The 24,105-nt window shown below is 36.0% G+C and overlaps 1 protein-coding gene across 3 annotated transcripts in view; it reads left to right on the top strand.

Annotated features, from left to right (window-relative positions):
- LOC107995539 (storkhead-box protein 2) overlaps nt 1-18,701 on the top strand; it is a 111,498-nt gene extending 92,797 nt beyond the window's left edge. For 2 of the 3 annotated variants that reach the window (XM_062083167.1, XM_062083169.1), the window contains 5 exons: nt 10,470-10,925; nt 12,738-12,944; nt 13,710-13,894; nt 14,384-14,857; nt 15,367-18,701. In XM_062083167.1, the coding sequence (XP_061939151.1) occupies nt 10,470-10,925; nt 12,738-12,944; nt 13,710-13,894; nt 14,384-14,857; nt 15,367-16,536 (2,492 nt within the window). In that variant the 3' untranslated portion in view covers nt 16,537-18,701. The remainder of the gene's footprint in view (nt 1-10,469; nt 10,926-12,737; nt 12,945-13,709; nt 13,895-14,383; nt 14,858-15,366) is intronic. The other variant, XM_062083168.1, reaches the window with a different exon arrangement.
- Nucleotides 18,702-24,105: the final 5,404 nt, after the last annotated feature.

Here is a 24,105-nt window from a genome sequence, read left to right on the forward strand (position 1 = left end):
AATTTTAGTTGCATAAATATATCCTACTGCAATCTACTCAAGACAAATAAACCTCATTTTTATAACGTATATTTGCCTTCCTCTTTAGAATGATTCGTTACTTAAAATTTTCTACTTTAAACACATTGTGTAACGATCTCGAAAGAAAATCGATGTACCTTTTACCTTACACGTCGATTTCGATTTATTAACAACTCTCATCTCCTACGAAAATATCAACCAAGATTCCACGAAAACTTCGAACGATTAAAAACTAGCTTAGATAATACTCTCCTCCAATCGATACGAAAGATCTTTCAATCCTTGCGTACAATTGATCTATACGAATCAATCGAACAAAAAAAAAAGAAGAGAGACGACACTGTGAAAATTCTATATAAAATTTCTCTGGTTTAGATATTCGAGAGAGAGAAAGACGCTTCTTTTCTCAGACGAGAAGTTTCGCAGGAGGCCTTAACCGACGATCATTAGGAACGCCGGGGATCGTCCTCGACAACCGCATTGTCGCGACCCGGATCCAATCGCAGAATTCTCCCGGGAAGATCACGACTCCCATCACTCCTCGTGACTGTCGTTACTCAAAGGTTACCTACCTACTACAGAGGCAGCAGCGACCCGTTTGCATCTGTGAGTGACGATGTCGGTCAGTAGTTCCTTCCGAATGTTCGATCACCACGCGCGACATTCGAAGACGGGGCCCCTGTGATGCGGGTATTATTGGGCCGCTTCGAATAATCGGGATATCGCGATATGCACTGGAACGATGCACTGGCGCGTATGTACACGATTTGTTTGACGGATAAGATGTGTACAAGTTTGTGAAAGTTTTGTGAAAATAATTCCTTTAGGGAATGCATGTACAGTTAGTCGTAAAAGTCTGAATATTATTTTATTTCGAATTTATGCCGGTTGTGTTATTAAAATTATGAATGAATATAATTTTATTTTGCCGTGCGTGAAACTTTGCACGTATGAGCTAGCATAAAAGTAATTTTTTCAATCCTTAAAGTTTCAACGAAGGATCGATATCTGGATTACTTTGTTCTAATATTCTTAAACGAAATACTGTGAGATTAGCTATGCATAATACGATACAAATTTGTTTTTTATCAGGTCTGAAGAGATGTAACAGTAAGAAGCGTATAAAAACGATGGACTATCCGTATAACGTAAAAAAAAGACGATCGCAATCTCGCATAATTTATTTATTTATCGCGTAAGAGTATGCTTCGCTTCGAGCTGAATAAATAACGGATAATAAATGGATATCGGGTATATATAGAATTTCATAAAAGACTGAAGGGTGAGCTGCGTGTATCCCCGAATTGTGGCCCGCTGTTTGTGCGCGATTCTTGGGATCTCACCGAGCCGCGGTGGTGAAAGCTGAGGAATTCACGGAAAGCCAAGATTTGCATGAAATTTACAACGACAGGCAGGTTTTTTGTCTCGCGGCCTCTCTTCGATACCCGCGATTTTATTCTTTGAAAAGGTCGTGGGTACCCGTGATATGTTTCGCTCGAGATATCATCTTTCGTGACCCGTCCGTGAACGAAGGCGAACAAGCACTGCGGCTGGGGGCACGAAGATAGATAGAGGGACTCATGGCCAACACCATGAGAAGTGCCAATCATCTTTGGGAAACCGGGAACGGTGAACGAGCCATTGTTCTCGAATCGATATCCATTTGAGCGGGGCCACTTCTGTGCACGCGGCTCGAATCGGGAATTCGAAAAGTCGTGAAAGAAAAGTCGGTCGGCCAACGGCCATTGTTAAAGGGACGTAGGATAATCCTATTACGACTTTCGCTCGAATTAATCGTTTCGAGATAAACGTTTCTTAGATAAACCGGCCCCTTCCTTCGCATAATTCCCGATATACGATTGATATTTCCGGTTCAGAAATACGAACGATACGAAGCGATTAAGAGCAACCGTTCTGTTCCAGACAACACAGCTTATTATTACGTTACACGGACGAACACGTGCTTCCACAGACGATTGACTTGCGCCTTGAGCATTGCGCAACGTATTTGCATTCCGCTTCTTGGATAACAAAACGGCCGGCTGTTAACTCGGTAGTGTATTGATTGCCAACAGTAATACATAAATCCGATAGCAATGAGCCAACGACCTAGCCCGCATCTGATCAAGGTGCCAACCAACCACACCTTTCTCGAGAGAGAGAATCGTAGCCGCTTCTACGGGAAGATAGATTCGGCCTCTTCTTCCCTCGTTTTCGGGAAAATTTTTATTTTTTAACGACATGACATTTGAAGGATATTACTTTTTATTCTACCATTTTTGGCTCTATTATCGTTTTAGGAGAATAATGAATAATTTCATAAAATTTCATAAAATAGCAACGAATCAAAAATTATGGAATTAAAATGTATATATATTTTTTTTTTGCGTTAAAATTGGTAGAAATCCTGTTGCTACCGAGGTTTTCAATATCATCCAGATTCTTACGATTAAATTGGGAATAATGATAACAAAGACATCGTTATGATACCTGAGACCAACTTTATCGTTATTATATTAATTATCCTTTACACACGGAACTATTCTCCCGGTTTGATTACCGTAAAGACATTATTTTCTCGCGGCCAGAAGTGAAAGGTAAAGCATTTTCTTAATGAATACGGCAGATACGCGTCTAATATAATTTATTTAGCTTGCTAGTAAAACTTATTACTATGCAACCGTAAGCATGTATAATTCGATAAATTTCTCGCCAAGAACTTCTAGCAAAATCAATATATTTAATCCAAATTATCATTTTTAATCAAGAAATTAATTGCGAATGAATGGATTTTTGACAAAAATTCTAAGAAAGGAATATTTTTACGAAGAACGAGGTATATATGGAAAAAAATATAGTAGAATCGCATGGATTAAAATTTCATTTCCGAAAGAAACGATAAACCCTCTCCTTCCGATGCTGTCTATAACCAAACACTATATAGCGAAAAGGAAACTTTTCATTTTAAAATTCCAACTTCAATATTTTCTGCAACTGAAATGACGACAATTAAAAAAAAAAAGAAAACAAGGGAAAACAGAGAGAGATGAAGGTCAGAAAGGATAGGAAGACGACCGACCAGCAAATCCCATGGATTTGCATAGAACAGCGTCGCCGGCTGGTTAGAGGATAGGCCGGGTACCCAAAGGTCGTCTTGTTACGAGGTGATTCCTTGCAAGTGGTCTTTGCCATTTCCCATGGGCAGACCCATAAAGCGGCGGAGGTCGGCCGACCGACACGATGGATCACGGCGATAAGGATATATGCATCGTGTTGTGCACCGTGTACCCGGTACACCGGAAGTGATCCGGCCGTGTGTCTCGCGGGTACGAAGCGCGCGCTCGTTCCAACTCGCGCTGCTCTCGTCTCTTTCCGGCCATTCGATACCCCGATGATATTCGCGTGGGCGAGTGTCGGCCGAATACCGCCACAGGTCCGCCTCTTACCTCGTTGCCATGCGCTATCTACGTGGGCAGTTCGGATATTATAATAAAGGCCTCGGCGGAATGATAGAAAGGTACAAGGGAAGCTGGTAATAATAGCGGCTCGCCAGCCCTGGCAGGTGTTCATCTGTGTTTGCGGAGAGAGAGAGAGGGAGGGAGAGAGAGGCCCGTCTTCAATCGTCTTCTGACTTTATCGTTATAACTAAAACTGTGTTTCAGCAAGCCGGTTATAATAAAGTTGGATATCGATGATTTCCCTCGATGTTAAATTGTCGCGTATTAAGAAGAGATCGGAATTGCGTTGATGACACGTGCGTAACGTTCATCTGGTGATCTCCTATGTGCTTGATTCGTTGTGATTGAATTTTGGGTGAGAAGTGGAAGAGATATTTTTAATTCGAAACATTCAGTTTTCTTGGTTACGCGTGGATATCCTTGATCCTTAATCTCCTTAAAGGCAAATTTTCTAAATTTCTATCATAATTAAATATTATTCTTACAAAGAAATTCGATTCGTTACGATAATTCCCAGATTTACAGCGCTAAAATTCATCTTCGAGTTCTTATAAAATTGCTCTTTCTCTCTTTTTCTTTCTCTTTCTCCCCCCATCTTCTTAACCCGTGCTCAAACACCAGAGTGCTCGAGGCGAGAATCACGAGGGCCGCATTACGCGCTACGTACACAGTGGAAAGCATTCAAAACGCGTCCGGGACAAGATTCTCACGGAGGAACACGATGTTCCACGCCCCAGAAACTGACGTATCGAGTTCCACGATCCAACTGGCCTCTCCCTCGTCGTCGAATGCAGCCCCACGAAAATTGTGCAACCCGAACGTTTCTCGGTTTCCTCGTGATCCCCCTCGCGTTGGCAGCTCACCGGTGTAACGAACGCTCAGGTATTATCCCGACACTTTTTCCGACCGAGCTCGCGCGCCCGGATAAGATCTCTCGTAAACGAGATCGAAACTGGCCTCTCCCACGCAGGCATTATGCCGTCTTAGTTGGGCCATTTACTGCCCATACACTTGTATACACGCGAAACACCCGGCGATCGCGAATAAATTTCAAGCATCGGGGATCGCGTGGGGGATCCCCTCCTTCTCTCGGAGTGAGAAAGAAAAAAAAGAAGAAGAAGAAGTGGAAAATATAAATTCGCGATAAAACGCGTTTTAAAACAGGGTTTATAACTTTCTTCAGCGAGAGAGAGATCGTTGTTGCGATCTTTTCTCTGTAAGTCCGTATATACTTATTGATTAAAGAGTTAAAAGTTGAGGGATGTTTTATTTTTGTTAGTATAGAAACCAAGTAATACACCAATACGAGTTTCATTGGATATATTTGTTTTATATGTAAATAAAGTAGGGTAAATCGCAATTTGAAACATTTTCGTTTCATCCGTAATTATATCAAAAAATATGGAAGAAATCAGAAATATTTACGATTAAATACGAGTAATTTCGTTTGTTCAAAATATAATCGATAACATTGTATATAAAATCAGATTTGAAAAATCCATTTGACAGGCTGAATTTTATACTACAATAATCTTTCTGAACGGGAGAACCTGCGATCGTTATCAAAGAACGACGAAAATAGAACGTGTTTCGATCGCGCACCTGTCCGTAAACCGTTCCCAACTCCTCGTCTACTCCGGTCGTCGGCTCGTTCCTTAAAAGGAACGCGTGGGTGGGCTACCTCCTTGCATAATTACGCGCACAACTCCCTCCGTGGGCCGCGGAGAAATTCCAGGGAAGTGGGCAACTGGACCTCGTGTAACGACCGTGCCCAACTTTTCCATTCGAATAACCGCGCGATGAATATTCCATGAGAAAGCCGCGAAAGAATCGTAATCATCGTCGATCACATCCACTCCCTCCATCAGAGCAGCATAATTTCACGATGAGCTGGCTCGTCTCTTCTCTCGTCTCCAGTACCAATACAGGTGAAATTGAAATTGAAAATCTGAATATCGCACGATACGAAATCAGACGACTCTCGACACGAGGCTTTGACAGAAAGAAAACTTTGCGGTAAGAAGCGCACCGAGATCTGGGCGATTCCCACATACGAGGGTTGTTCAGCCTATTTATAAGAATAATCCTTGCAACGAGAATGGTATATACCAGAGAGTAGGCGTTTTCTGGCGTAGCTGAACGCGTAATTACAGCTCTGTTCCTTCCTGCCTGTCCGCAAACAAGGATTTCAAAGCAACTAGGGGACTAGAACAGTGAGAGCGTCATCGAACGGTGCGCGGAAATGGCAGTGATCCGTGATCTCGACCTGTTCCAGAGGGTAGATTCATTGTTGTACGCGCAACGAGCATTTAACGAAATTAAAAATGGAATCTTTGCAAAAATTGCAAGCACGCGATACGTATGCATGTATGTAAGTACGTGTATTTTACGTACACGAAGATATTCGAATGTTCGTCGAGCGAGATTAAATAACTAGTTGGATAGCATTGGAGGATTGATTATTCAGGCTAAAAACAACCAAAACGAAAGTTGATATGCAAAAATGTTGCTCATTAGAGGCTTTTATATTATATCGACGTTTGTAATTTGTTTTAACTTTTGGAATCGATTATTCAAAGGTATGGCATAAATATATTAACACCCTGTATACATAAATAATATACCTCTTATACATAAATAATGGCATAATTATTGTAAGACGGAAGTATTAAGATAACGTGTAGAATAAAATCTTAAATGAATATTTATGTTAATAGCATTTCACGTTTCAATAATTTCCAACTTTAATGGCGTTTATCTTATATTGTTTATTTGAAATCATAAATGTTCAATAAGACTCTAAGCTTTATTATTAGAATGCATCTTGTATACCTTACGATAGCTATAACATTATACTTAAAACACGAGTATAATACATGTATTTTTTACCAAACTCTACATTTTATTCTCATACTGTTAAACATAATATAAAATATAATATACTCGGGCCAAAATAATTAATATGTAATTGTCACAATAAATAAAATGACATACAAATATTTTTATAAAAATAAGTAAATTACATATATATATAGAAAGATTAAATTCTTAAATAACGATACTCGTATTACTTCTTGTAACATTTACCGAATATTTTTCAGTCTCAAAGCGGAAGATCGATATCCGTCAAGGGTCAGCGCAATATCGAGTATAGAAGCTCGAGCTACCCTTCGAAATTGGCATATGGCATGAGGGATGAGGATGAAATATATTAAAATACATTTCGAAGGTCGATGGTGGTTCAAAGCGAGGGTGAACGAATGAAAGTATTCAAGCCGATTTTATCGTCGTGTCACGAAATCTAACGTGCGGCGTATAAATATGATAGTTAATTTTCATAGAGGCAAAATTACGTGCCATCTGTTACGTGCCGTCAATCTATATAATAATGAAGTAACAAACGAATAACAAAAAGTCGTTTCGCATATCAAATTTTATGATATTTTTAAACAACATATTATCAATCATAATTGATTATATATTAGATTGTTTATGAAAGAAATGTTTCTCGAACATGATAGAAATCTGAACTTTAGCTAATTTTCTACTACAACTTACGTGAATGCCTTTTGATACATAATAAATAAAAAATTAATCAATTAGATAAAACTCCTACTGATATGAACAAATCGATTACCTATATAATTCGAAACATTGCAAGATTATATCTTTTTCAATTTACAATTCAGACCTTCTTAATCATCCATTCATTATCCTCAAATGCCAAGCTGCATTTTCAAGCCAAGCAACGATTTGGCTGGAATCCAACTTCTAGAGCACACTTCATTAATTCACCTATTCCCCTTTAATTACAGAACATCATTAAGAATGTGCCAACGATAATTCAAATCGCGTGAAATTATTCAAAAATTATATTATACGAGAGGAAAAAAAAAAAAGAGAAGAATTAATTGTGACAATTGCTCTACGTGCTCGAGAAAAAGTATTCCACGAAGGACACGGTCACAATTTTTGCGATGACAAGCTGTTTGCTACACATTGCTACTCTTGACAACATTGAGCATTCCCGGCACGAGCATACGGGAATACCACGGGAATTTCGGAGTCCTTCAGAGCCGCGAGCTTAGAATAATCCATAGTCTTATTCGTGGGTGTGGACCAAAATGTAGAGGAGGAGGGGGAGGCCTCGAGGGTTGGAAAGTCACCTTAAAACGTGACCGGAAGAACAAAGACTTCAATTTCGCCACGGGATCGCCCTCTCTAAATCTCCTTACGGCCGTTCGAAAATTTTCAGTTTCTATTCAGCCTTAATTACCTTCTCTCTGTATTGCGTTTGTGGAACGCCGCAGCTTGACTGACGTTTAAGACGCTAATTAGGCATTGTTAGCCCGGAGCAGATTTGTTCTGGCATGCCGATTTTCTCCGCTCCTAGTCTAGAAATTGACCGTTTTAGTCTTGGCTTCTCTGACTTTTGCACACGTGAGAATGCATCCAATACGCTTGATGAAAATTGAAACTGCGAAACAGGATCCACGCGTATCTAACTCTGGGATTGGACGAAAGTGTAAAGTATGGTAAATGGAAGTTAATTGGTCAATTTTCAACATTTTAATTAACTCTTCAACTTTCTGTTTTATGTTTATTTTGCGTATCAATACTGAATCTCTCTTGTTTGATGATTCGTAGAGTATTCGATTCAACAATTCTGGAAGATCACTTTTGTTTTAAATATTCTAAATATTCTTAGTTCTTCATTTTAAAATTATTTCCTTGATAAAAGAAAGTACTACGGATGGAAATTTAAAAAATCCAAAATTACCATAAAAACGTCGATTAAAGTTCATTTATTAACAACCAATTTAAAATTTACAAACAAATTTATTACTTGCTACATCTTTCTTCGATGAAAAATTAAATTATTTGTAACTTAATAAATAATTCTCAATTGACACTTTTATGTACCAATTTTTCTACGTTTTGTGTTTCAATCTGTCGCTCCATAAATATCATCTCCTCACACTGTACAAATAATTACAATTAATTGAAAACTTTTAATTTTTCCTCTTGATCCCATCCCTCGAATGCACATTTAAAGAAATCAATTTAGAAATTACACTGTCCAACAATATTATAAATTTATCACAAATGGGAAAGTACCGTGGCATTATTGGCAACTACTTATAACTACAATTTCACGAAAATTATTCTCTCTCTCTCTCTTTCTCCCCCTGTGTCAAAGATTGAAATATACACTCGAACTCGCAATCGTGAAACATTATATTACCTCGTTAAGCATTTAATAAACGTATATTAATAATAAGCATCGATAAATCGACGTTCGTCGATAATTTTCTATACGAATGACCGAATCGATACCGATAATACGCAATTTACGAACTATCCGAGGAGCACCGCGTAGTCGTTTCAATTTTCCGCTTTCACGCAGGCATACCTACGCGCGCATCGCGCCATTCTATGCACGACAGATCTCACGAGAGAATATTCTGTAAGTGGATTTACAACCGGCACGTCGTTCGCATGCGAACGCAACGCGCAGATTTTACCGCGATTTACTTGTCACAAGCGCTAATATACCCGCGCCTGTCTGTTGAAAATGAAATTCGATATGTTCCGCCGCGTTAAATCTCCGTTCCATGAATACTCATTCGCATAACTATCTTGGATTATTGTGCGGAATAATGCTGGTGCAAAGTGAATTTCGTTGGTGCTTCCTCGATAATATCGAGGAGGCGGGATCAAACGAGATTGAAATATCGGAAATAAAGTGCTCGTGGATCGTGCATTTCCAATCAGTGTTTCCTTTCTTCCTTCCTTTCTTTTTTTCAATATTCGAATAACCTGGGAATCGAGAGGAAAATTTATAGAAATTAATATTTCTCAAACTTTGCCACTTCGTGTAATAATACCTTCAAGTAGAACGTAGAATGAGATAAGTCCTCGTACGAACCGACAACAAACCGTGCGCAATATGTAGATCATATCCATTGCATAAATTTTTCATGGAGAAAAAGATTTAAAATTTCAAATGGGGAGATATCAGCCCTTCAAAGACTATAAATAAAAATGCAACCAATTTAAATACGATGGCGGAGTTTCATAACGGAGAATGAATTTTCCTGTATATTCTTTTTCCTGTAGAAGGAAACGCGATCCAACCGATTCGAAAGCATGCCTTAAATATTACGTTGGACAACCAGAAGGTTACATACATGTGTTCGTTAATGAAATACTCTGTTTGTACGCGCATGGAAACCCGAACCGTCTTGGTTGAAGCTAGAAAGGCAGTTACCTGAATGTCGCTAGTTCCTGGCAGCCAACTTGGCTATTACGGTTTCATTCTGTCGAGCGAATATACACGGAGAATTTTAATGAACGCGAGAACTTTAAAGATCCGATAGGCATGTCTCGTAACGTCTGATCTTATCACTACCCGCTTCCACGAACCTTTACATCCGCCGGGTTATTTCGCATTAGTATCACAGCCTTGATCCCTTTTGCTACAATAGTCAAATGTTGAACTTCAAGAATATAAAAATAAGTACACTTTTCACGCGAACTCGAGTAAAGACACGAATTATTTCATCAAAACCAAATGAAATTTTATTTTTAAGTTAAAACTTGTTACATATAACTTAAATATCTTTCAATATCGCTTCGAAGGATAAAATCAACTTTTGCTTTGAATCATTTCGTTGTAAAAAATATTCTCACGTGAATATTGTTTTCAAGATATGAAAAAATTTTGAGAATTCAATCTATCCCAAAAATTGTAAATACTAATATCTACTTTTATAATATCACGTTGCTTTCTAATCTTTTAAAATCAGAAATTTAAAAATTAGAGGAATTTTTCTGTGAGACTTTTGTATTTAACATTTGTATACGTTCGATGAACATTAAAAAAAAAATTTTGTTTCAACGATCATTTTATCCATCATTTTATCCATAATTCATTTTGTCCCCATACAACGACCGGACGTGTAATTGCAATTTTCCTTCCTGTTTCAGGCGATATCGAGGACTGCCTGGTTGCCCCAGTGGCCCAAGGGCAATTCACGCCGCTACCGGAAGCTCTTTGTTGGGCCATTTTGGAGTTGACTTCTCAGAGACAAGCTGCCACTCTGGACACGCTCAGATCCGCCTTGAGGAACGCGTTTCCAGCCATGCAGAGACCTAGCCGCGAATTGGTCTACGATGCTCTCGCGAAACTGATGCAAGAGAGAAAGATCTATCACACGTCACAAGGTTATTTCGTGGTTACGCCCGAGACGAGGAGACTTAGGCGCGACACAAGCAACTCGAGGAGATGTTCGAGAGAGGTGAGCGGATCAAGAGGTCAGGGTAGCATGCTCATGTCCAACGACGAGGCCATGGCGCTCGTACACGGCGAGATGCTAACCCTGAGGGACGGCGACGTGACGCATCAAGCTGTGCAGACGAATCTGGCAGACGTTATTTGCGGAGGTAAGAAATCCCTGAGCTCGTACGATACTCTACGATGATATATCTCCATTTTATCGTCAAGTTTAATCGGCGAAATTTTGCAACAGATAGAAATCGCGAAGAAACGTGGAAATGCTTCCTCTCTTTCGAGGGGAGCAGACTGAAATAGTTTCGAAAAATTTTGTTCCTTTTTTCTTTTCCTTTGTCCGATCGGTGGAAGAAGATAAGAGCGAAATTCGCTCGCTGAATTTGAAGTCAAGGATTAAATCTGGCTATAAAGAAAAAAATTCGAATCCTTGGAATACGAATTATGATTTGAAAGAAGATTCGAATCGATTAAAATCGAAGTTACATTGCGTCAATATAACATCGTGACGTTAAGAAAGATTTTCGAGTTCATTCACAAATTTATTCATCCCTATTTCATATCTTATCGTAATTTTAAAAAAGAATCTCGTGAATCCCATGAAAGCAAAGTTTCCGAGTGGAAATCGATGGGGAAACGAAGTTGCGCCACGAAGGGGCTGAATCGGGCAGAAACTCGTCAGGCAAACCCGTTCGGCACGTGTTCGTTCGGGGATCGTTCGGGAGGAGCGAACGAACGTTCCCTGCCACGGATTCTTTTTCTCTAAACTCGATGGACGAGTCCAGCGTGCGTTTATGTTGTTGTCGTCCTTGGAAGCAACGCGGTCCCGCGCCGGAAGACCCCGTTGCACATTCCATCCGTGGATCGAAAAATTGTCGCGATTCGATTTAAATTGCGCCACTCTTATCTCGGTATTTAGAGTGGTTGTCGTCTCGGCCGCGAATTTATATCCCCGCGCGCGTTTTAAAATTAGAAATTCAAATGGAAATACAATATCACGAGGCTCGTACAAAGAAAAGTCAAACATTTTTCTTTTACCCGATATCGTGCACGCGCCCGTTATGGCCAACGTGATTTCAGCATTGTACGATAATACCCGTTTCCATATATTGCTCTGCCCTATCAGCCTTTTCTCTCCAATGGCCGCTGTCCAACGGCCGGAACGTTGCGTGCAACGACGTTACATTGTTACCGGCGGCGTTGATCGCCACCGAGCATCCTTGCATGCGATCGCCGGTACGAAAAGTCTTTGTCGTTGCTGCGCCCGGTTTCGCCAAGTTTTGGACCCGCTCAAACTGGAATTTTCTGGCGCATTGACACGGAAACACGTTGGAACATGTTGCATGTGTTCCATTCCTCTTACATACATCAGGGCCGTGTATGGAGGACGTACACGCGAGCATCGGTACACATAGCAGAGAGGTGAACAGTGCCAAGTCGGCGATCCCTGGAAAGCGTTTAGCACAGCCGATATATTAGCTATTGGTCACGACATTGTCTACCGTTACACACGCTGTCGAGATCACGTGGGGGGCCACGTATATAATCTTCCTACTTTTCCCCGACTTGTTTCTCGAGTGATTCTCACGCTGCTAACCTACAGCCGGTCGTCGCCACCGCCTCTGGCTCTGTGTACCGCGATGAAAATCAGGGACGGAGGGTGTTCCACTTTTTGAGAATACGCGATTCACGCGAATCGAACGTGTCGGGAATAGAGGAGCTCTCCAATCTTATATTCTTCTCTTTTCTGTATTTACCATGATAACAACATTCCTCTACTCTACTCTTTGCACATCTTAAAATACCGTTCTCCTGTCGTAATTCATTTCCCTCTGTTTCTTTCTTCCTCCTCGAGTGTTATCCGTTAAAAAGATTGTATCATCGAGAAGAAAAAGAAAAACTTATTCCATCTGCGATTCGTAAGCGATCCTTGGATCTGGATTTGAAAGACGCTTGAAAATTTCCAGGTAATCCCAACGACAAAGTTCTGTTCGCAAGATGTCGATCGATGCCGGGTCGCCTGGAGAGGCGACATTCTCTGCGACTGTGGGGATCCGCCAGACGTTTACACAGAAGCGGAAGTTCACGGTCTTTGCCACGAAGGCCGGAAAGAAGCGACACCTCGTCGAGCGCGGAGTACGCGAGCACGGACAGCGCGCCCCATAGCCCAACCAGTGAGTCGAGTCCGGGGAAGGGATTGTTTTTGGTGATGGATGATCGCTTAATCGGGAGACGAGTTAGCTTTCCCCACTTGAGCCTGATACTTGTGGATCCATCCTCTTTTACGTAAAATCGTTTCGCTTCGTATTTATATCATGCAATGTGTAAAGAACGCGGGACCACTTGCTATTGCAATTTATAGTTAATGTATTTCTCGCTGGAATATTTTTCGTATTGTGTAAATAAGTTGTGCAAATCTTATATCCTTGAATATCTTTGAAACTATGGATTAATGTATGTAAAAAGTTCGAACAAAAATCGATTTGTATCGAACGATTATTAATTTAGGAAATATTTTAACTGAAATTTTGTATAATTCGTATAACATGAAAGACAATATATTCTTTTGTGTTTCATGCGATAACAATTTTTATAAAAATATTCTCTTTAATTATCTTTCATTTCACGAAACTTTTAATATCGTTCAACTTTTGTCTAAAAATGTTTCTCATCGATAATTTCGAAGATATTCGAGTAATTGAATCGGGTATCACTTTGCTCAATGGTGCTTTTTCTGCTGCTCCTCCATCTACTTCCGAAGCGAGTATCCTGGGTGGAGAGTTTTTGCGATCCCCCCAAGTTCCCACATCCGCGGCCACAGCTGAACATCCATCAGATACAGAAGCTTCTTAGACACCCTGTTAGCTGGCAAGCCCTTCCTCGATCCCCTCAATCTCTCATTTAAGAAACGCAACATCGCTTCCTCCGCTTTTCTCAAGGTTTCTCCGGGATTTTTTCAGAGAAAATAGGTCTACTCTCGAGGCTGTTCCGACGCAGTACACGAAGAAAGGGCGCACCGTTAATGGGCACGTTCAGCGCCCAGTATCCCCCTACCGAGTGGTTTAATCCACGCGTCGTTCACCTGCACAGCGTAGCCACGCAAACGAGAGCCGCTAGCCCCTCGGTGAGTTTCAATTTGAAGTGCTCACTCGTGAAAAAGGAGAAATGCATCCCTCTTTGATCAAAAGGTTTCTGGCCAAAACCCAATGCAAACTTTGTTCGTTAGAAATAAATATTGATATAGTAATTTTTGACGTGTAAAACGTTATAACGCAAATACAGATATCTTAAATCGGTGTGACGCGAATAAATAAATACAAATAAGATCCTCCCAAAAATATTGCAAATATTATTCCATAAATATTTCGCATCAATTAAAATTATACTTTTTCAATCCTCAATCAGCGATAAGAATGAATCTCCATTTGATATTCACATTACAATCTATCTGAAAAAATTACAATCATTTTTAACGAATTTAATATATTATTGCATTCGATCAAAGACTTTTGCCAAGGATAGCAGGTAGGAAATTGAATGCAGGAGCCAAGATTAAATTGCGCGAGTCTGAAGAGCGCACTCCGGCCGGTTAACAACGGACTAACGTTTTCAGATGATGGAGGGTCTAGATCAATCGCAGGCCAGTTTCCAAGTATGGGATGATTCGAGCTCCGTGCGATCCGCCACACTGCCCAGGCGACATCGACGCCAGGCAAGCGGCGATTCCTCTAGTTTATTGGCGAACTCGACGCCAAGGAGTTCCAGACGACATCGATCACCGTGTTCGACACTGCCCAGATCAAAGTGCTCCAGCCTGAGCAGATGTACGTCCAGAGCTTCTGTCCTTCCCCCGACCACGAACCAAGAACCGTATCAGACGCGCAATCAAACGCAAAACGGGAAAAATTCGGCCAACTCGTCGCCGAGTCGAAGCGGCGGAAGTTCCGGATCCGTAAGAACGACGAACGCGAGCCCGGCGAAAACGGCCACGTTGGGCAGAACCAGCACGAGACAATCCAACTCTAGACGACCCAGCCACGATTCCACTGGAAGCGGTACGAAATCGAACGGATCGCCTCAGCATAAGGTAATTAAATATTGTGTTTTTCAATTGGAGAATTATATTTAATTTTATGATATTCGTATTTCTTTGAATTCTGAAGAAAAATAAGTGGACGCATAAGTCCATTGTAATTTCGTGATTTGATTAAAAGATTACTAATTAAAATTGCCACGATACTAAAAATATATACGAAGGAAATTATTCTTTTTTTAAATATTAAGTCAGTTCAAATTTATTAGAGAATTAGAGAGATTGATAAATTGAAAAATATATATCGTATTAAAAAATTTGTAAAAAATTAAACTACTTCTTTACATAATTACATATTTCAAAGAAAAGTTTATTTGCAAAATTCTAAATCATTTTCGAAGAAACAGTAATGTTTATTTCTCTTTATCTATTTCAAAAATCAATTTTCTCCGAACCTACTTTCTACCAATAGAAACTATCTACACTGTAGTTTTATGTGCCAAACGAAACATCAATGACCTCAAGACGATAAAACAGATATTACGTACGTAATATTTTTCTAGGTGCTACAAAAGACATCGTCCGGCCACTCGTCCCACTCCAGTGGAAAATCGATTTCGAGCGGGAAACTCTCGTCATCGCCTTTGAAAACGTCCACGTTACCAGCGAAATCCTCCCCGCTGAAAATGGTTCAACAAGGATCCCTGACCCCTCTACAGGAAGCGCAGAATTCGATAACTCTGCAAGTATCGACGAATCTAACACCGGTCAGCCCATCCCAAGATCAGCATCGCTCGATTCAGAACAGCGTGACACTTGCCTCGAACGCCACAAGCACGACCACCATCTCCGGCTCGCCAGGGACAAAGATATACGTTCAACAAAATAACTCCCCAATGAGATCGGTGATCACGTTCGAAAACGGCACGGTGAAGACGAAACTGGCCGAAAAGGAGACGATGGACTGCAAGGAGAAACAGGATCGCGAACTGATCACCGAGAAACTCTATAAAAGCAAGATAGATGAGGAGAAGCTATTCAAATCGAAACTCGACGAGGAGAAGTTGAACAAGTCGAGCAAGATCGAACGGCCTTCCTCCCTTTACGCTTCCAAAGAATCTAAACCGAGCCTCCTGTTGTCCGAGTCCGATAAAGAGAACAAACCAAAAGTGGAGGAGGAAGTGCCTAACAAATTGAAACTGACGAATCGGCTGAACAACAGCCAGGCGCACCTGATCGACGGATCGACCAACAACATAGACAAGAATTCTCTGGTCAACGAGCAATCCGGTATGAAGAACACGAACGACGCCATGAACAACTCGAGAAAATTGAGCCTATCGTTATCGAAAGACGCTTTAAGCTACAGGAACCTTCTCCGTCCGGGTTCGAAGAATAACATTGCGTCGAATCCACCCTCGCCCACGAAATCTTACGATGGTTTCGGTGGATCGTTCAACAACGTCTATATAGAGAATCTCGAAGCTACGAAGCAACAGAGGGCGCCTCAAGGCTCGGAGCCGAACTTGGAGAAAACGGTCAGTCGGGGAGATCTGTACTCGTATCCAAGTTTGAGCGATATGCAGGTTCAATTCACCAGCCTGGCGGCGCAAAAGATTCTGAAAGGTTGCCCCATCAACAGCGTGGACACGTTGGTCGAAGTCAACATGGCGGCTGCCGAGAAGCCGAACAACTGCGACGTTACTGTTCACACCGACTTTGGACTCGTTTAAAATTTTCTTCGTTTCTTTCTGATCGGGAAAAACTTGGCCTGGTTCTCTCCATACGCGTATTTTTCGTACAGTGAAAGGTTGAACTTTAGCACGATGAATTTGTCGGTATCTCGTATGCTTGCGTCGTGATAGATATGTTAAATAGCAAACGGATGAACGGATGTACTGCTTAAGCATATAGAGAGAGAGAGAATTGTAAACAGTTACCAATAATAAATAAACTTTTGTTATGCTCATCGAGTATACATATATATATATGTATATATATGTATCGCACGATCGCACGTTATCTTTTTAACCCGAACAATTTATAAGATCCGATTCATTCATGTTAAATCATCGATTATCATCCAGGTGATTCTCGAACATTGTGCTTCCATTGATATCATCTATATGCTTACGCGGATAAACGTTCGATAATATTGTATAAAATAAATCCCAGCCATTCCACAGAGAATATTCACTTAGCTTATTCATAGTTGCTCACAGCTCAATAATCCGGCGAAATATATATATTATATCCGAGCGTTAACTTTTATTCGCGTGATAATTTAAGTTACGGACATCTGAATGCTCGTTGCATTGTCGTTGCTCTCATCGTTCGTTCATTGGCCATTCTCATTTTAAAAGTTATCATATCAAGAAAAATCGGAAGATTTATTTGGTGTAATTTATAAAATTATAAAATTATTCGTGACTTTTACTTTTTCATTACACACACTTAATCGATCCAGATAGAACAATGCATCGCGTGCATCAGATTTCATCGTGCCTCCGTTTTTATTTTTTTCTTTTCCCTTCTTTTTTCCTTTTTTCTTTTCTTTTTTTTTTTTTTTTTTTTTTTTAATTTAACGTAATACACGAAATGAACAATAAACGGGTACCACAGCGTCGTAACGTTAGCAGTTTTGCATCGCTTTACCGAGCTAAAGCGATTTGCTAAAGCAATACTTCACGTACGATAGCCTGACAATTTTGCCTTACTCGAATGAGAGAAAAAGAGAGAAAAAAAAAAGAGATAGTATTTTATGGAAATTTCAAATACTGCCAATTTTTCGTAGCGTCGATTTAGGATAACAATCAACAACTTGAGGGGAAATCGAGTCTTTATAAAAGATATAAAAAAAAGAAACAGTAATTTAACATGCACTAATCGTTCATTTCGAGTTCAATAGTCATATAGAACGAGAGCCTGTAAGCGTTAGGCGATATTTTGTTTCGGTCGATATGCCAAAGTAGAGAGAAAAAATATAGTGCAGTCAAATTTTTTTAGAGTTTAGGATAACATTATTGACTACACAAACGCAAGAATATATATTACAAGTATATTAAAATCGAATATGATTACCGTATTTGTAATGAATTCTCATTAAAACGGGTAAAATTTGTTATAAATGAAATTCTCACGGATAATCGCTGTATACGTATAAATTTTATATCTAAATTATAGCTTTTATATACCTCTGATAAAATTAAGTAAGTGAAATAATTTGGAAAAAATTTTAATCAAAATTGTCGTTTATATGAAAAAAAAGAGAGAAGATATACGTTTGAATTGAATTTTGCGCATGCGCAGAATATTTGTACCGAATGAAATGATCATGGCGCGGAAATATAAAAAAGTCAACTACAATGTTACGAAATTAATGACACACGTACACAAATACACACACAAATACACGTATATATATATATATAATGAAAAGAGGTGCATTTCTTTATTGAGAAAATAAGAAATACCATTTTATAATTAGCGCAATGGTAAATCTAAGTGCCAAAATCATTAATAGTACTTAAATCGCCTTAAACCGCTTGCAGTGCGACCTCGTGGCGTCATACTGCAACGAAGTCGCGATGTAAACGAGTTCTCCGTATAAAGTTCGAATTACAATATTAACCTTAAACGTCAGACATATAGTCGTAAGACGGTAGATAAGTGGGTACCGATAAATGGAACCTGCTTTGTATATTTCGTACGTTGTATTACCGATTAACCGATAGTTTTCGATACACCTCTAAGTCTTCCAGTTTTTACGAAAATGGAAGGACAGCGAGCGTTTTACGTCCTTATTTCTTATCAAAACTAACTTGTAGAGTACATGTAATCTTGCTCTATCATAATTATAACAACGAAAGCGTATGATAATAAAGAAGATAAAAAAATATATGATTTTGTTATATATCACAATCCTAAAAAATCTAACTGAAAAATCATTGAAAATCTGGCAAATAATATAAAAAAAATGATACAAATGATATAATGTATATTTCAATTAAATTGTTAAAGAGATTGAAAATAAATAAGAAATTAATAAAAAATATTTTTTTTGCAATTATCATATACACAATACACGATATAAACCGCTGAATCACTACATATATTTAAATACTAGATATTTTTTTTAAAAATCTTGATTGCAAAAATAAAAGAAAAATTAAATAAATTTAAATAATTTAAACAAAAAAAGTTTTCCCGCGTAATTACTATCTTGATCGATAGATTTGCTCTACTATTTGTAGTTACCTACAGTTGCAAATAAGAATTCTGTAATATTGCCTTTAAAGAAGATCAGTATTCTAACACCCTCTAGAATCCTATTAATCTAATAAATTCATTTTTCAGATAAATATCTAAAAATTTTTTATTATTTAAATCATTCTATATAATAATCTAATTTTTAGACAAATATCTAAAAATATTTAAAAAATGTTTTCTCGAATCAATTCTATAATAATCTCTACAACAAGTCAAATTATATAACCGGAAAACCATTAAAACGAAAATATTTTCCATGCAATATAAGATCGAATAACTGAAGAACCGTAAAATATTTATTTTGTATCACAGTAATTAATATATCTTATATATAAAATAAAAAATATTTTAAATCAACAAGATAAGTGTTTCATTTATAATGTTAATTATAATACTTCATGCATTCAAATTTAAATATCTATAAATATTAATAATAAATATTAATAATAAGAAATTCAATGATAATATTTATTAACGTTGCATATATAACTGATTGTTTTTGGAAATTTTCTAATTTTTTTATTTTTTTTTTTTGTCAATTGTAAATTAATTAACATTATAAATAAAATATTCATCTCGTTGAAAAGAATTACCTTTGTATCGTCCATCAGATGATGCAGGAACATAAGTATCCACAATTTTAGTGGAAGTTGAATTTGGGCATTTAGTATTCGCAACACTACATAAATAAACGCGATTATTTTTCAACGCAACACTAATTGAAAAAATAATAAGAAAAATCGCGGTGGAATCGCAACATTAACTTTAAAAAAAGAAAGATTTCTGTACCATTAAAAAGCTACAATTAATTGAAACTAAAGATTTTAATAACAAATAACGTAAATTTTAATATTAATTTGTAAAAAATTATAATTATATTGTAATAAAAAAAATCCGATATCTTATAATTCGCAACACTAAATCAACCCGTAAATAAATTTTCGCAACACTAATACAAAATCGCGAAATGCCCACTGGATAGGATGATAACTGGGTCTAGATGGCATGCAAATTAGGCCGGCATGCATCGGCCATATAATATCATAAAAAAGAAAATAATGACTACTACATACTAAAATGAGCACAATGACAAAGTAGTAACAAAAATGATTTCCCATTCTTTGAATTCGAAAAGAATTCAAAAAATGAGAAACCATTGGTAGTTGCCCTCTTCTATGGCAATTTGCCGGGCCTCTTCAGCTTATAGCCTCTTCTTTCTTCGGGCGCAATACCCGCTGAAACTTACATCTAGGCTCGAGATTCATTAATCGCAAACAAAAAAAAAAAAAAAAAAAACCAATGATCGTATCTATGTATATTCTCGAGCACATCGCGAAATTCGAAAAATCGATGAAGAAACTGAAATACAAGCCATATCGTCTCGGCTTCATCCTCGATTTTTCAAATTTTATTCCCTGAAACAGGTTGCCACGCGAAAACGCGCCTACCCGATCAGAGACTGTGACAACCTGCCCGGCCCTACCTACTTATAATTAATACACACATACCAGAAGTATACTACCTATCCTACCTAACCCTATATTTAAAAATATGGCAAAACAGGCATACCAACACATTCATTCTACGATTCTCACGCATAATACTCGGGCGCAAAAGCCTAAACTAGGGAAACGTCCCGGGACGCCTCCGACACCCGAGCTTAGCACACTGCATTCACACTCTAACTTTACGTACCATTTCCCTGAAATCAACTGACGATGGCTAGCGACCATTGCGTAAAATATAATAAAAAAATCATATCTATATTAATTTTTCTTAATCGTAAATATTTATTATTTGAAAGAATATGTATATTTTTAAAAAAAAATGAAGTTGCTATATGTAAAATGTAGTGATTGATATTTGTTTCATATTTTATCACTTCATATTTTTGTTCTTATTATTAATTATTATTTTGATGATAGGATTAATAACATATAGATGTAATATTATTAATATATAAATAATATATAAAATTATTAATATATAATTGTATTAGTAACTATAAGTAGTAGAATATTATGTAGTAGATTATTATTTTAAGTATTTCAAGTTTTAATAAATTAACGACGCAATTCCACAGCCTAACCAAACACACACAATGTGAAAAATACGTCGTGCACGATACACTAACACATCGTCAGTCGCTGGAAAAATTATTATAAACTTAAAAATTATGTTCATCGTGCTTATTGCCTTTCTCCTATCCAAGTAGCATCTGAGCACGTGAATAAGATCCTGGCAATAGACACGGAAAGGGTTAAACCTGAAAATCCTGAGCTAAAAAAATATTAGTATATTTTGTATTTAACGGACTATAATTTATTTTATTTCAAACATTAATAAATATTATTTTAATTAATAAATATTATTCAAATATTAATAAATTTAATAAAGTTGAAATTTTAATAGAAAAGAAAGAAAAATATTGATAATAAAAATGAAATTTATTTATTCAAAAGAATATTGATAATAAAATTCAATAAATAAAAATAATTGACAAAAATAATAATATATTAAATGATATATTAAAAGAAATAACCTCAGGCGATCTTTTTATCAAAGTATATTTTTAAAAAAATAAAAAATTGATATTCAAAACTTATTACTTTGATATTAAGATCTGCCTGTCGCGAAATGTCTTCTTGTACTTAAAATTTATTATATTTTTATTATATTTTTAGATGATAAATTTATTATATTTTTAGATGAAAGAAATAAAATTTTAATATATTTATTATATTAAAATTCAAATAACTAAATTCTTAAAATATTATCATGAAATAAAATTAAAAATAATTTGATAATTTGATAATTGGATTAATAATATGTAAGTATTCTCATTTTATAATAATTGGAACAAAATCAAAGAATATACAATGTTTCCATTATTTAATTATATATAAAATGTATCTATTATTTATTATTTATTCAAATTTTCATATAGATATTTAATTTTTATAAATTTATTCATATTGAATATATTGTATATAAAATTTTGTAATTTTAGATATTAATTTTATTTAGAATTTATGTTAAATTATAGCAAATTTTTGCAAATATTCAAATTAATTATTAATATTAATATTAATATTATATTCATATTATATCATTAAAAAAATTATTAATATTCAAAAACGCGATGTACAAGAAGACCTAGCCTGAACTAATAAATAAAATACAAAAGATAGAAATGTTACTACTCGCGAATATAATAAATATTCGCGGTCATTGTGCTCATGAAAAAAATCTACGTAGTACAACCAGTCACTCGTATCGATTCGGATCTTTCATCCTACGATATGATTGAGTGACCAGAGGAATAAAAATGCATGCGACTCACCCATTCGACGCGAAGAATGTTATCATTGATTCTGTTATAGCCAAAGAAAAAGCCAAGCATCGTAAAAGGATGTTAAAATTGATAGAAATCTGTAACAAAATATAAAATATTATATCTATTTTAATAGAAGAATAAAAATTTTAATTTCTTGAGTATTGATTTTTGATTAATTATAATAATTAATAATCTATTTCTTGATTAATAACTAAATGTAATGTAATTAATAAAATAAAGAAAATAAAAAAATATATAAAAAAAATTACCTCTTTATATAATGGATGATCATCTTGAAATTAGCACTGACTCTATTTTATACCGAAAACGAATATTTTTATATTTAAAAAAAAAAATAAAAAATAAACTATTAACACGTCCGTTTAAGTAATAACTAACGAAAAACACTGACTCTAATTTCACGTAAAACTATTATAATTACACTTAATTAAGAATTATTATATTTTAAAAAAATATTAAAAATATTATTATAAAGCAAACACTGATTCTATAGACCACATTGCGCGTGGCAATAAATATTTTTCATAAGTTCAAAGATCTTTCAATTCAATCTTTGAATAGAAGCTATCAAAAAAAAAATATTATATATTTAGTATATATATTTAGTATATATATTTATTATTATATATTATGTATTTATTATTATATATTATATTATCTATTATATCTTTAATAAAAAATAAAATATTAAATATAATTTATTTCTTAATTAATTATTAAAAAATTTTTAAATTTAAAATTAAATTTTATCACCTTTTGCCAAGCCATCATGGCGTCTATATATATTGAAATTTTTGCCACTTTTTCATCATTCCATTATATCTGCAATTAACTAATAACCTATACAAAAAATCAAAATTTTCAAATAAATGTATAAAAGGAATAGAATTAATCGATTATATTGAAATAAAACAATAATCAAACATAAATTTTATCGTAAAATATCATAATATGAGTTACCTTTAGCTTTAACCTGTAATTCTAAATAACAAGAAAATTAACGGAAAAAAGAATAATTTAATCACCAAAATACTTTTATTTATAATAAGAAACACAACACAACATTATTGATGGAATATTATCGTACAAACAATAAAATATAACCGTGAAAATACTTAAATATTACGCAACAAATAAATTACACACAATTTACGAAAAATGACGCGTCTTGCACTACTAACTATCGATAGTACAATGATATCTCGTATTAATTCGATTATCGAATTATGGAATTACAAATTAAAGAAGAGATATACGACATGCTTCGATAAATCGAAATATATCGAATATGATACAGAAATTTCCAATTTTTAGAAAAAATTATTATGATAAATATTTATATTTTCTTACATATAAATAAAAAAGATATAAATATATACAAACAAAATGCGAAATATTATTCTTAAAAATAAAATTCATTTAATAAAAAAAATATGTTATTATTGAAATTTAACTTGACAAAATAAAAATGATTATATTAAATTAATTACTGTATGTTTCAATATTAATAAATAAACAATAAAAGCTATTCCAAATATTAAAAAAATATATATTTTTATTCTTGTGTATAAAAAGAAAAATGTTACCTGATATACTGCTATAAATCGTTGTATGTCAGCTATATATTCTTTCATTATTCCTTCGAAGTCATCGCAACAATCAAACAATTACTTGG

The sequence above is a fragment of the Apis cerana genome, linkage group LG12 (genome assembly GCF_029169275.1).
Source record: "Apis cerana isolate GH-2021 linkage group LG12, AcerK_1.0, whole genome shotgun sequence".
NCBI lineage: Eukaryota > Metazoa > Arthropoda > Insecta > Hymenoptera > Apidae > Apis > Apis cerana.